This window comes from Xiphophorus hellerii, chromosome 5 (assembly GCF_003331165.1).
Source record: "Xiphophorus hellerii strain 12219 chromosome 5, Xiphophorus_hellerii-4.1, whole genome shotgun sequence".
In the NCBI taxonomy this organism is placed as follows: Eukaryota; Metazoa; Chordata; class Actinopteri; order Cyprinodontiformes; family Poeciliidae; genus Xiphophorus; species Xiphophorus hellerii.
In genome coordinates, this window is record NC_045676.1 from 6,705,493 (window position 1) to 6,719,579 (window position 14,087).

General features: G+C 42.2%; 1 protein-coding gene and 1 non-coding gene across 3 annotated transcripts in view; both read left to right on the top strand.

Moving 5' to 3' along the window:
* abcc10 (ATP-binding cassette, sub-family C (CFTR/MRP), member 10) overlaps positions 1 to 14,087 on the top strand; it is a 29,106-nt gene continuing 15,019 nt past the window's right edge. For both annotated transcript variants that reach the window (XM_032563355.1, XM_032563356.1), the window contains exons 1-6: positions 1 to 199; positions 6,409 to 6,623; positions 7,694 to 9,026; positions 10,187 to 10,414; positions 11,506 to 11,662; positions 12,350 to 12,501. In XM_032563355.1, the coding sequence (XP_032419246.1) occupies positions 6,448 to 6,623; positions 7,694 to 9,026; positions 10,187 to 10,414; positions 11,506 to 11,662; positions 12,350 to 12,501 (2,046 nt within the window). In that variant the 5' untranslated portion in view covers positions 1 to 199; positions 6,409 to 6,447. The remainder of the gene's footprint in view (positions 200 to 6,408; positions 6,624 to 7,693; positions 9,027 to 10,186; positions 10,415 to 11,505; positions 11,663 to 12,349; positions 12,502 to 14,087) is intronic.
* Positions 9,846 to 9,917, top strand: trnad-guc (transfer RNA aspartic acid (anticodon GUC)). Its single transcript has one exon. It is a non-coding gene; the product is annotated as a tRNA-Asp (tRNA).

A 14,087-nucleotide genomic window follows, 5' to 3' on the forward strand; every position in this document is an offset into this window, starting at 1 on the left:
GTCCTTTATTGACAGTTACCGTGGTTGCCATGTCTATTTTGTCTTGGTCTATGATGGTTGCCATGAACGTAGAGGACATCTAATGTCCATAGTGTTCACCAGCACAAAGTTCTCCCACTCAGAGGATTTATAAGGCATTCTGCGGAAACCCAGATTGCCGATGCTACCCGGATGAAGTCGTCATTTACCACCACTACAGGTAGAACTATAACACCGGTTGTATGAGAAGACTTCTGAGCTGATTTTCCATAACTGGTGTTAGATTTATTTATCTCTAGTTCAGCGGTTATTTGATTTGCAACCAGCTAACTTGATAAATAAGTGAAAAAGTTTGATAATTCGCCTAGCTGAGCAATCCAGGTAGCTCTCTTTGTTGACATAATTGTGACACGTCTGGTTTAAAATCTTAACAGCCGGGTCCGTGTCAGTGTGCTAAATTAACACATTTTTGCTTTTTGGCTACTTAATATTATCACAATATTATATGTTTTATTACGATAGTGATAAAGTAATGATAAAAAAAGTCCTTAAAAACTTGTGGTAGTCTTCTCTGGTTGTATGGCTGGGATTGGTCTCCACTGCAATATTTTGAATTTAATTAAATTGAATCAAAGCCCCGCAAACAGAAATACTGCTCTTATTTAAAAAAAAAAAAAAAAAGAGAAAACAATTAACCAAAGGAAAAAGTTGCATATAAATGAATAGACCGTTTCAGCACACCACACAGACTAAGTTGGAGTTTTAGCCTGCAAATAGTAGAAGATATTGATATTTATTGCTGCTCTCAACCCGACAATTTTGTCGTTTGGGGTTAGTAAATATTGCAATTATTGTTGTCATGATGATTTTACTTATGGAGATTTAAAAAAATCTCTAATACAACAATTGCCCATCTGTTTTGCCAGGCAACCAGGCTGAGGTACTGCTGGATAAGAAAATAATTTCCCCCATTTTCTCCCAAACTCTGTAAAGTCCATTTCAATGTGCATTCCTCTCTAGGCTGTGGTTATCTCTATTGATTGTGCATTTTATCCTTCCACACTTAAGTTCATTTAATTTTCTTTTCTATTTCATTCACACAATAATAAATTTGAACAGTTCATGTAACAACTAAAATAAATCATGAATGAAACGGAGCAGAAAGAAATATAAATCTATAATGTCTGTCACAATTCTCTTCTGCTGTTGATAAATTGTTTAGCTGAAGTCAAATCTTGGATGGAACAAAACTTTCTTCACCTCAATCAAAGTAAAACTCAAGTTATATTATTTGGTCAGAGTCTTCACACTACAAATCCAGATCTGATTCTTGGCTCTTTAGCTCGGTTTTGTCAGACCTCTGCTAGGAATCTTGGTTTTACTTTTGATAGTTGTTTAAAGCTGGATAAACAAGTTAGCTCTGTCGTTAAATCAAGTTTTTATCACCTGAGGATTTTAGCAAAAGTTAAATCTTATTTTTGTTTTAAGGACCTTGAAGGACTTATCCATGTCTTCATTACATCTCGTTTGGATTATTGCAGTTCATTATATAGAGGCCGGATAAATCACAGATGCAGCGACTGCAAATGATCCAGAACGCAGCAGCACGACTTCTTACAGGAACCAGGAAGCGTGACCATATAAGGCCCATCCTGGCCTCTTTACACTGGCTGCTCGTCTTTTATCTAATAGATTTTAAGATTCTTTTATGAACTTATAAAGTTTTAAATTGATTAGCTCCCCCTTGGGGGTGGCAGCTCCTCCATGGGCTGCCACCTTATCGTGGTGGAGGGGTTTGAGTGTCCCAATGATCCTAGGAGCTATGCTGTCTGGGGCTTCATGCCCCTGGTAGGGTCACCCAAGGCAGACAGGTCCTAGGTGAGGGACCAGACAAAGAGCAGCCCAAAGACCCCAATGATGAAGGAAAACTTTGGACTTGGTGTTCCCTCGCCCGGACGCGGGTCACCGGGGCCCCACTCTGGAGCCAGGCCTGGAGGGGGGGCACGATGGCGAGCGTCTGGTGGCCGGGCTTTTACCCATGGAGCCCGGCCGGGCTCAGCCCGAAGAGGAAACATGGGCCCCCCCTCCCATGGGCCCACCACCCGTGGGAGGGGCCAAAGGGGTCGGGTGCAGTGTGGGATGGGTGGCAGCAGAGGGAGGGGACCCTGGCGGTCCGATCCTCGGTTGCAGAAACTGGCTCTAGGGACGTGGAATGTCACCTCTCTGGTGGGGAAGGAGCCGGAGCTAGTGCGTGAGGTCGAGAGGTTCCGGCTAGAAATAGTCGGTCTCACCTCGACGCACGGCTCTGGTTCTGGAACCAGTCTCCTTGAGAGGGGCTGGACATACTTCCACTCTGGAGTTGCCCAAGGTGAGAGGCGTCGGGCAGGAGTGGGCATACTTGTTGCTCCCCATCTCGGCGCCTGTACGTTGGGGTTTACCCCGGTGAACGAGAGGGTAGCATCCCTCCGCCTACGGGTGGGGGGACGGGTTCTGACTGTCGTTTGTGCTTACGGGCCGAACGACAGTTCAGATTACCCACCCTTTTTGGAGTCCTTAGAGGGGGTACTGGAGAGTGCTCCTCCTGGGGACTCCCTTGTTCTGCTGGGGGACTTCAACGCTCACGTGGGCAATGACAGTGAGACCTGGAGGGGCGTGGTTGGGAGGAACGGCCCGCCCGACCTGAACTCGAGCGGTGTTCTGTTGCTGGACTTCTGTGCTCGCCATGGATTGTCCATAACGAACACCATGTTCAAGCATAAGGGTGTCCATATGTGCACTTGGCACCAGGACACCCTAGGCCGCAGCTCGATGATCGACTTTGTCATCGTTTCATCGGATCTGCGGCCGTATGTCTTGGACACTCGGGTGAAGAGAGGTGCGGAGCTGTCCACTGACCACTACCTGGTGGTGAGTTGGCTCCGGTGGTGGGGGCGAAAGCCGGTCAGACCTGGCAGGCCCAAACGTGTTGTGAGGGTCTGCTGGGAACGTCTGGCGGAATCCCCTGTGAGACGGAGCTTTAACTCCCATCTCCGGCAAAACTTCGAACACGTCCCGGGGGAGGTGGGGGACATGGAGTCTGAGTGGACCGTGTTCCGTGCCTCCATTGTCGAGGCGGCCGATCGGAGCTGTGGCCGCAAGGTTGTCGGTGCCTGTCGCGGCGGCAACCCTCGAACCCGCTGGTGGACACCTTCGGTGAGGGATGCCGTCAGGCTGAAGAAGGAGTCCTATCGGGCCTTTTTGGCCTGTGGGACTCCGGAAGCAGCTGATGGGTACCGGCGGGCGAAGCGGCATGCGGCTCGGGCGGTTGCTGAGGCAAAAACCCGGGCGTGGGAGGAGTTTGGAGAGGCCATGGAGAAAGACTTCCGTACGGCTTCGAGGCGATTCTGGTCCACCATCCGGCGTCTCGGGGGGGGAAGCGGTGCAGCACCAACACTGTTTATAGTGGGGATGGTGTGCTGCTGACCTCTACTCGGGACGTTGTGGGCCGGTGGGCAGAGTACTTCGAAGACCTCCTCAATCCCACCAACATGCCTTCCACTGAGGAAGCGGAGCCTGGGGACTCTGGGTCGGGCTCTCCAATCTCTGGGGACGAGGTCGCCGAGGTGGTTAAAAAGCTCCTCGGTGGCAGGGCCCCGGGGGTGGATGAGATCCGCCCGGAGTTCCTTAAGGCTCTGGATGTTGTAGGGTTGTGTTGGTTGACGCGACTCTGCAATGTCGCATGGACATCGGGGGCAGTTCCCCTGGATTGGCAGACTGGGGTGGTGGTCCCCCTGTTCAAAAAGGGGGACCGGAGGGTGTGCTCCAATTATAGAGGGGTCACACTCTTAAGCCTCCCTGGCAAGGTCTATTCAGGGGTCCTGGAGAGGAGGGTCCGTCGGATAGTCGAACCTCGGATTCAGGAAGAGCAGTGTGGTTTTCGTCCTGGTCGTGGAACGCTGGACCAGCTCTACACCCTCGGCAGGGTCCTGGAGGGTGCATGGGAGTTCGCCCAACCAGTCTACATGTGTTTTGTGGACCTGGAGAAGGCGTTCGACCGTGTCCCTCGGGGAGCCCTGTGGGGGGTTCTCCGGGAGTATGGGGTACCGGGCCCTTTGATACGGGCTGTCAGGTCCCTGTATGACCGGTGTCAGAGTCTGGTCCGCATTGCCGGCAGTAAGTCGGGCTCGTTTCCGGTGAGAGTTGGACTCCGCCAGGGCTGCCCTTTGTCACCGATTCTGTTCATCACTTTCATGGACAGAATTTCTAGGCGCAGCCAAGGTGTTGAGGGGATCCGATTTGGTGGCCTTAGGATCTCATCTCTGCTTTTTGCAGACGATGTGGTCCTTTTGGCTTCATCAGATCGTGATCTGCAGCTCTCGCTGGAGCGGTTCGCAGCCGAGTGTGACGCGGCCGGGATGAGGATCAGTGCCTCCAAATCCGAGGCCATGGTCTTGAGCCGGAAAAGGGTAGAGTGCCTTCTCCGGGTCAGGGGGGGTGTCCTGCCCCAAGTGGAGGAGTTTAAGTATCTCGGGATCTTGTTCACGAATGGGGGAAGAAGGGAGCGGGAGATCGACAGGCGGATTGGCGCAGCGTCTGCTGTCAAGCGGGCGCTGTACCGGTCCGTCGTGGTGAAGAGAGAGCTGAGCCAAAAAGCGAAGCTCTCGATTTACCGGTCGATCTACGTTCCCACCCTCATCTATGGTCATGAGCTTTGGGTCATGACCGAAAGAACGAGATCGCGGATACAAGCGGCCGAAATGGGTTTTCTCCGTAGGGTGGCTGGGCTCTCCCTTAGAGATAGGGTGAGAAGCTCAGTCATCCGGGAGGGACTCAGAGTAGAGCCGCTGCTCCTTCACATCGAGAGGAGCCAGTTGAGGTGGCTCGGGCATCTGGTCAGGATGCCTCCTAGACGCCTCCCTGGTGAGGTGTTCCGGGCACGTCCCACCGGGAGGAGGCCCCGGGGAAGACCCAGGACACGCTGGAGGGACTATGTCTCTCGGCTGGCCTGGGAACGCCTCGGGATTCCCCCGGAGGAGCTAGAAGAAGTGGCTGGGGAGAGGGAAGTCTGGGCCTCCCTTCTGAAGCTGCTACCCCCGCGACCCGACCTCGGATAAGCGGAAGAAGATGGATGGATGGATGGATGGATGGATGGATAGCTCCCCCTTATCTTGGGGACTTTTTACAATTTCAGTCTGTGTCCAGAACGCTACGTTCAAATAATCAGCTATTACTGACAGTTCCTCGGACCGACTTAAGAGGAAAGGAGATCGGGCTTTTTCGGTTGTTGGTCCTATTCTATGGAACAATCTACCTTTCCAAATTAGATCTGCCCACAGCCTGGATCATTTTAAATCGCTCCTCAAAACTCATTTTTATTCTTTGGCATTTATTTGAAGTAGTGTTTTGATACTCAGTTTTTTATCAATTTGTGCTATTGTCGTTCTTGTACAGCATTTGGTGCAGTTTTACACCTGTTTTTAAAGTGCTATATAAATAAATTTGACATTGACATAAAAATAAAATTAGGCATTCAGCTATGAAGACACTTTTTCCTTCCACCTAATTTTCAACGCATGATGTTATTCGACAGCTATCAAGTTCGCCGTGTTTCCCGTGATTATGTGGGTCATGCTTTTCTATTTTAAAGATACTTTTTCCTTGCTCTTGTGTGAACTTTTAATCTTCCAAGAAACTGACTTTTATTTCTTAAATCATGATATGTAAACTGTGGAAATATACAGAGGTGGACAGAGTACTTAAAAATTGTTCTCAAGTAAGGGTAACAGTACTTCAGCATATTTTACTCAAGTAAAAGTAAAAAGTAGATGTCCAAGAAATTACTCAAGAGTTAAAAAGTATTTGGTAAAAAGTCTACTCAAGTACTGAGTAAGTGATCAAATTATCAATCATTTAATATTTAAAAATTACATCATCAGATGGCCCAAAATGTAAAGTTAAGTGGAAATTTTGGCATTTTAAGGACAAAAATAACAAGAATTCATAAGTAACAACAACAAAAATATTCAGGTAAAAGAAAATTTTTCCAAATCAGTTTCATTCAATAAAAAACTTATGAAAGTTTAACATAAACTGCAGGTGTGTGTCTGTCTGGTGAATTTTTGGTTAAAACGTTTTTGTTTTTCATTCAGTGGGTAGAAATCCAGAAATTTTACTCAAATAAGAATAGAAATACTTCATAATAAAATTACTCAAGTAAAAGTAAAAAATACAGCGTAGTATAAATATTCCTGAAAGTACTCCTCCCTGAATGTAGCTAGTTACTCCCCAACTCTAGAAATGTATATATTCCTCCTATGTATGATGAATTTATAAAGTTTAGGTTTTGCATACTGAATTTGACTTTGGATGATATTGTAATTTAGTGACCTCCACCTGTATGAACCTATAAAGAAAAACAACTCTGTTCTGGCACACTTTCTCTTTCTACAGATGTGTTTTGAAATGGCGTCCGTCTAAAAGGAGGTCAGGATGAGGGACTCCTGGCTCTCTGAGCTGGTCTCAGGCCTGTGTCACACGCCGGAGGACGACCCTTTTCCTCTGTGGCAGGATGGGAACCTCAGTCCCTGCTTCAACCAGCTCGTCCTTGGAGCCTTGCCTCACGCTGGGATGGCGGTTTTCAGCGCCTGCTACCTTAGCATGGCTAGGTAGGTCTGATCCCCAGTTTTAACTACCTTATATACACATCCCTGAATATTTAAAATGTATTTTTGTTTTAATACGTGGTTCAAGTGAATGAGTTAGTAGACGTAACAGGCTAGCGTAAAGTTATTTTATGATAAAGTTAAATAAAAATGCAAGTTTAACAATTTAGACAAAAATCTAAAACAAAAAACACTATTATTTAAATAACTATTCCCGAGGTCCCAATAAATGTGTAATTTAGTACATTTATGTCTGTGTTTTAAAAAAAGAAACGTTTTAAGTCAATTCTTCACTGTTTTTTGTATTGGCCGATGCTAACCCTCAGATATCGGTATCTGTATTGGAAGTGAAAAAAGTGGATCGGTGCATCTGTAGCACTTCTTTATTTGTCTCAGGTCCAGTAGGTTGACTTCACAACAGACGCACTCAGGTTTACTGTATTTATTCTAACAGAGGAAATCAAATTGGTGGTTAGCATCAGTCCAGCAGCTTCTGCCCCTGTACATTAAATAAAATACATTAAATAACCCTAAACAAACCACACAGTAATAGCTCCCAATGAGCAGTTAACAGCATTTAATAGTAAAATTAAACACAGCTAAAATGAACAACATTAACTGTAATAGCAATTAAAAACATATACCAAATGTGTATATGTAAAAATTACACAGAAAACCCTGTATATAAATACATTTGTCTAAAGTATGTGTTAACATATAATACATGTAAAAGAAACAGAGCTGATCCTGATACATACCACAGTTAACAGATGGCAACAGAAAAAGGGGGAGGAGCTGTCAGTTACTGGTTGCTATGGTAACCACCAACTGCCAAGAACAGAACTTCAATAGCAATGAATGTCGAGAGAAAATACGTTTTCAACCCCCAAAAAATAAATTTGACGAATAAATAAACAATTTTTTACAAACTTCACATCTTTAATATTACTAAAATAAGATCATGTTTACACATTCAGAATAATGGACTCCAACAAATAATAAAAATTAATGAAATTAATAATAATAAACTAAAAAATAAATATGAATATTTCACTTTTTTATCTGTTTTTCAGAAGCAACCTCCTCCAGACGTCGGCTCCGTGTGGCTGGACGCTCCGACTGGTCTCGGCGCTGCTCGCCGCGCTACTCTTCACCGCAGACGCCATCTTGGTGGGCATCCTCCAGCAGGCGGACATGTACCTGGATGTCTTGGCTGACGGCTCGGCCCTCCTGGCCTGGCTGGTCCACTGTAGCGCCATCGCAGTGCTACTCAGGTCTAGTTTCAGGAGAACCAGAGGACCGCCGCTGCTGCTTGCTATCACTCTCCTGTTGGTGCCCAACATTGTCATCACCTTGATGATCTACTACGACAGCCAGGAATATTTTACAGAACCAATTAAACTGACCAGGTTGGTCCTCACCTCAGTCAGGGCGTTTCTTTTACTCGTTTACCTTCTTGCCTTTGCTTTTCCTTGCATCGGTGAGGCTGATTACACCCTTAATATAAACACAGTGGATGGCTCCCCACTCCTTCCAGAGCCAGACACAGGTGAGATAGTCGCAGAGGACGGAAGCGACTGCCTGTCTCGGCTCTTCTACCTCTGGTTGAATCCGTTGCTTAGGCGAGGTCGGCAGGGAGATTTGGGAAGACCGCAGCATGTGTATCACCTTCCCTGGAAGCTGCGCACCAGAGTTGTTTGGCGATATTTCCACCAGTGTTGGGAAAGGTGTCGAAAAGGGGCAAAAAGAAGCGACCAGCAGGACCAGCGGCCTCAACCGATGAAAGGTTCGGACTCTAAGGAGGAGCTGTTGAAGCTTGAGGGGGATGTTGGGTTGTTGAGAGTGTTGCACAAGGCGTTTGGGTTGCGGTTCTACCTCCTGGGTGTGCTGAAGGTGACGGTGATCTTATCAACGTTTGCAGGGCCTCTCTTACTCAGCAGTCTGGTGAACTTCATTGAAGAAAAGGAGGCTCCTTTCAGTCAAGGCGTTGCTTGTGTGTTGGGCCTCTTTGCCACAACCCTTGCAGGTTCTGTTCTCCGGAACATCTACACCTTTCAGGTCTCCAAAGTGTTTCTGTTGGCATCCGCCTCGCTTGTGTCGGCCTTCTACGACAAAACCCTGCAGGTGAGCAGCTGCAGCCTGACCGAATTCACGCTGGGAGAAGTGGTCAACCAGATGAGCACCGACATCATCCGCGTTCTCAACTTCTTCAACAGCTTCCACGAGCTCTGGAGCCTGCCCTTCTGTTTTTTTGTCACCCTCTACCTGCTGAACCTCCAGGTTGGTGCAGCTTTCCTCGGGGGACTCGGTGTGGCGCTGATGCTGGTGCCGTTCAACAAGTTCCTCGCCTCCCGTATCCTTAGCAACAACACGCAGATGCTTAAATACAAAGACGACCGCGTCAAGGTGAGATATTCATCTTTTTGTTTTGGGCAACACTTTTAGAAATTACTGTGAGAATGTTATTATCATACTGGCTTGTCATATAATATCAAGAGGCGGATAGAGTATCCAAAAATTGTACTAAAGTAAGAGTAGTACTACTTCAACATATTTTTACTCAGGTAAGAGTAAAACGTAGCCGTCCAAGAAATTACTCAAGTTGTAAAAAAGTATTTGGTAAAAAATTTGAATAACTGATCAAATTATCAATCATTTAATATTTAATAATTGCATCATCAAACAGACTAAAATATAAAGTTAAGTGAAAATTTTGGTATTTTAAGGATGAAAATGACATAATTCATATAAGTAACAAAAATAACAAAATCATTTTTCCTAATCAGTTTTTTTCAATGAAAAACTTTAACAAAACCTGCAGGTGTGTGTCTGGTGAATTTTTTAGCTAAAACATGTTTGTTTTTCATTCATTGGGTAGAGAACCCAGAAATTTTACTCAAGAGTAGAAATACTTCATAATAAAATTACTCAAGTAAAAGTAAAAAGTACAGCGCAGTAAAAGTACGCCTAAAAGTATTTTTTTTAATAAAAAAGTTGCTCAGGTAAATATAACTAGTTATTACCAAACTCTCATCATATCTAAGTCGCACATAACAATCTGTGTGATTGAAATAAAAGTTTTTGTTAAATTAGGGTTTTGTTTTCAGACCAGTCAGATGTAAAAGGTGTGAGAGAGACATTTTAAAACAAAAACAATTGTAGAAAACCGTAGAATGTTTTCTACCCTGTAGAAAACTACCACAAAAAATAAGTCATATTATATTCTCCTCGTTAGTACAGTGGTGAGTATCCCTGCCTGTCATGCGGGAGACCGGGGTTCGATTCCCCGACGGGGAGTGAAGTTTGTTTCAGGTCGCCCTTGAAAATGAGATCTAGATCTCAACGGGGATTACCTGATTAAATAAAGGAATAATAAAATAATAAATATAATTGTGAACTGATATTTTTTTTAGTTCATTTATATTGTTTTTATCTCCAAAGTGTGGTACTGGAAAGGTTTGAAAACGTAATCATGAAAATGCTTGAAAAGTTCTTGAATTTTACTGAGTGAGAGAAATTCTAACCCTGCGTTTCAGAACCTAAAAGGCTTTTTGTTTCTTCCAAAGTTAATGACGGAGATCCTCTTTGGCATCCGTGTCATTAAGTTCTACAACTGGGAGCCTCATTTCACCCAGAAGGTGGCCAGGTGTCGGGAACAAGAGCTGGCACACCTCAAGAACCTCAAGTACCTGGATGCCATGTGTGTGTACATCTGGGCCGCTCTGCCTGTCATCATCTGTGTCCTCACCTTTGTCATATACGTGCTGCTTGGACACCAGCTAACAGCTGCCAAGGTAGAAACTATTTTTACTCTACTGGCTGTCTCGAATGTTACTATGCTTTTATGTGAAGTTGATGTTTATGACACCTTATTTTCTGGATTTTATTCAACTAGGAATCTCACACTGAGATGCAATAATAATATCTTTCATACATAAATTGAAAACTCAAAGACAAACCGTGTTCACTAAGCAAAACAAATGGAAATAAACCTTTATTCAAAGGGGACCTATTATACAATACTTACATTTTGAATGTTTTTATACTTCCATTTTTGTTTCTACTGCTTCTACAAACAGCCCAGGTGCTTGAAAACAACACCCAGCCATTTTTAGGAAAATGAGACATTTCAAAAGCATCCTGATTGTTGAGTCACACTGCGCCGTTACTTAGCAACCCCGGCTGAGCTCCAACACATTTGGTCGGCTGGTCTCACCGCTGTATGGACTGTACAGTGGCTGCTGGAAAAGACAAGTGTTTTGTTGCTGACTTACCATCCAGAAACCACTTGCTGCGTTCTTGTTGGCTGTGCACGAAGCTCCACTTCTGCTTTTCAAAGATGTACAGCTGTACAATTGCACATCTGTTTGCAGCCATTTTTTACGTGTGATTATAAACGTTGAGCTGGGCAGTGTGGCCAGCAGCAGCTTATTTGGATTTAAAGACATCCTGAAACAGGCTTTATGTATGTTTTGTGTATCCTAACCTGTTCAAGGTCACCTTTAAAAAAAAAAAAAAAAAAAAAAAAAAAAAAGCTATTTTTTGGCAATAAGTTAAAGTTTTTTGGTGTCAGGAAAACGAGCAGTTTGCAGCGTATCCAACACAGAGAGCGAGAAAAAAGGTGGTTTTGAGTTGTTCATCGGTTTTTCTGCGTTATTTTCCCCTTTGCTGTGGCGCACTGCACTGAATGAATAATTCTTACGTCTCCAGGTTTCATTTAGTTAACGGGATTGTTTCACCGCAGCAGCGCGGCTACAGACGACACGTGGAAGAATTATCTTTTTGCTCTCCAGCGCTGTGTGGATGTAAACAATAACATGCTGGGGGTCCATAAAATATGAAAATGGAGCATTTAGAAGGTTTTGAGGTTTCCTGCCCCTTGCAGGTGTTCACCACCGTGGCGCTGGTGGGGATGCTGATCACGCCTCTCAATGCTTTCCCCTGGGTGATGAACAGCATCCTGGAGGCCAAAGTGTCTCTGGAGCGACTCCAGCGCTACTTCAAACTGACCAACCAGGATCTGGAGGCCTACTACACCCAGGGTGGGATTCTGCTTTTTTATCTAATACACAAACCTGTAGCAATTAATCAGTCATTGAAATGAGCATCATCATTTTCATTTAGATGATTAAATCTGAATTAATTATTATCACTAATCTGGGTCAGTAAATTTTCTTGTCCTGTTATGAGTCAGTTTGTAATCACTTAGTTTAATTAGTTGTTTTTTTAGTGCAGTAAATTGAATGAAAACCTTAACATGCTTTTAAATAAAGATTTTCGGCTCATTATTGAGTCGGTTAATGAAATACTTCATTATATTGAGATAGGGGTAGGATCAAATAAGTCAATCATATAACGAAGTGTGATTTATATCTTTAAACTCTACCGTAACTGTATTTAATCAAGTTTTTAATTTTATTGGTGTTTATTGAACAAACAGTGAAAAAATAAAAAAAATACAACATTTAAAATTGTTATTTAGTTCCAGTGTGAAGTAGAAGTTTGTATTTATTGTATATCATGATCAATTTCTTATTGTGATAATAATTTTGATTTATTGTAACAATAAAAATCAATTATTCATAATTTTTCTCTTTGGGTGAAGAGAGAAAAACGATAAAGATTGAGCTCATTTTAATTGATCATATAATTAATTGATTTATTGCTTATTGTAACAGACGTAATCGGTGTTTTTTTTTTCTGCTGAAACATGAATTATTTGTCCACAGTGTCTTCTGAAGACACCAACCAGACGTCCATCCTGCTGAGCCAGGCCACGTTTTCCTGGCGGCTGCCTGACGGCGGTGAAGTGGGAGAAACAGGAAGTGGAGCTGGGACAGGAAGTCTGCTGCTGCAAAACTTGAATCTACATGTAACTAAGGTGGATTTGTTGCTTCATGCTTTGATTGTCTTCATTCCTTCTTGGCTTTTTGCTCTTCAACATTCCTGCAGAACTGGTTCAGACAAATACATGGTTCAGAGACGTAGCCGAAACGTGTCTCCAACGTTTTAGTTATTTACATTCCAACCACTTTTATAGTATTACATTATGCATTTTTAAACAATTAAACAACAATATGTTGTGTAACTTTGACTGGTTTCACATAAATCAGTGAGAATTACATTACATCGAATAATAATATGTATTATTTTTAGACTTGCGACTAACAATTAATCGATGATTAATTGACTAATCACAAAAAAATTTTCACATTCAGATTTTTTTATTTAACAACTTAAGCTTATCTTATACAATATTAGAAATACATAAAATAAATGATTTAACTCCTTTTTCAAATAAGAAAATAAACATTTTATTGCCTAAAATGCAATAATATAAGTTCCTTTAGTGTATGTTTGATCATTTGTAGCAAAGGATTCAATAAAAAAACTTCTAACATCTAATTGAGATAATTTCTTTTACAAAATTTCAAAATTATGCGACTCAAAGTGTTTTGGATCGAACATATTTACAGACAAGCATTTTTAAAAATCTATTTATGAAATGTATATCTTTTTTGTGCACCTTTAGTTTTATTGCTGCTCTAAATATGTTTATTCTTCAAGCAAATGGAGGTTTATTGAGTCTTTAGGGGTTTAATCGATTACTAAATTAGTTGACGATTATTTCAATAATCGATTCATTATGATTAATCCAGTAAAAATTTCAAGCCTAATTATTTTAATGAAAGAAAATGGAAACATTGTGATATTCTGGTTTCAATCTGCTTAAGTTAAAATTAACAGTTTAACAGCAGCTGTAATTCTAGTTTTTTGTGGGTTTTTGTTCATTTTTCCTGTCTACATCCTGACTGTCCTTCTCTGGACAAGTTCATGTTTGTTAGCCACCACATTGTTTTTTTGTTTTTTGCTTTTTTAAACATTTTTACACAGCAAAAAGTGCAAAATCTTACCAAGTATTTTTGTCTTATTTCAAGTGGAAATATCGTATTACTCTTGAAATAAGACAAAACTAACTTAGAAGTTATTTTTAAGCAAGATATAGAAGCTTGTGTTGAGAAATTAATTGAATAAGAAATAGTTCTTATTATTCAGATAATTTAACTTATAACAAGACATTTTCCTCATACTATAAGTGATATAATCTGCTAGTGGAATTAGTAGTTTTTCATTAAGAATTATTTACTTAAAACAAGCTCCTACTTGTTTCTGAAAAGTTACTTATAATTTAGTTTTGTCTTATTTCAAATGTAGTAAGATATTAGACACCAGACAAAAAATACTTGGTAAGATTTTGTATTTTTGCAGTGTGTATTGTCCTTATTTTTGAATGTGTCTGCTTTTGTTTGTAAATGCAAAATGTTTATATTTAAGTCAGATCAAATTCATAATCTTTAGCTTGGAGCTAATAATGGTGCAATAAATTTAAATATAATAGAGTATTTGGGTAACACTAATAGTTCGTCAAACACTGCAAAAACACAAAATAGAAATCTTATTTGATCT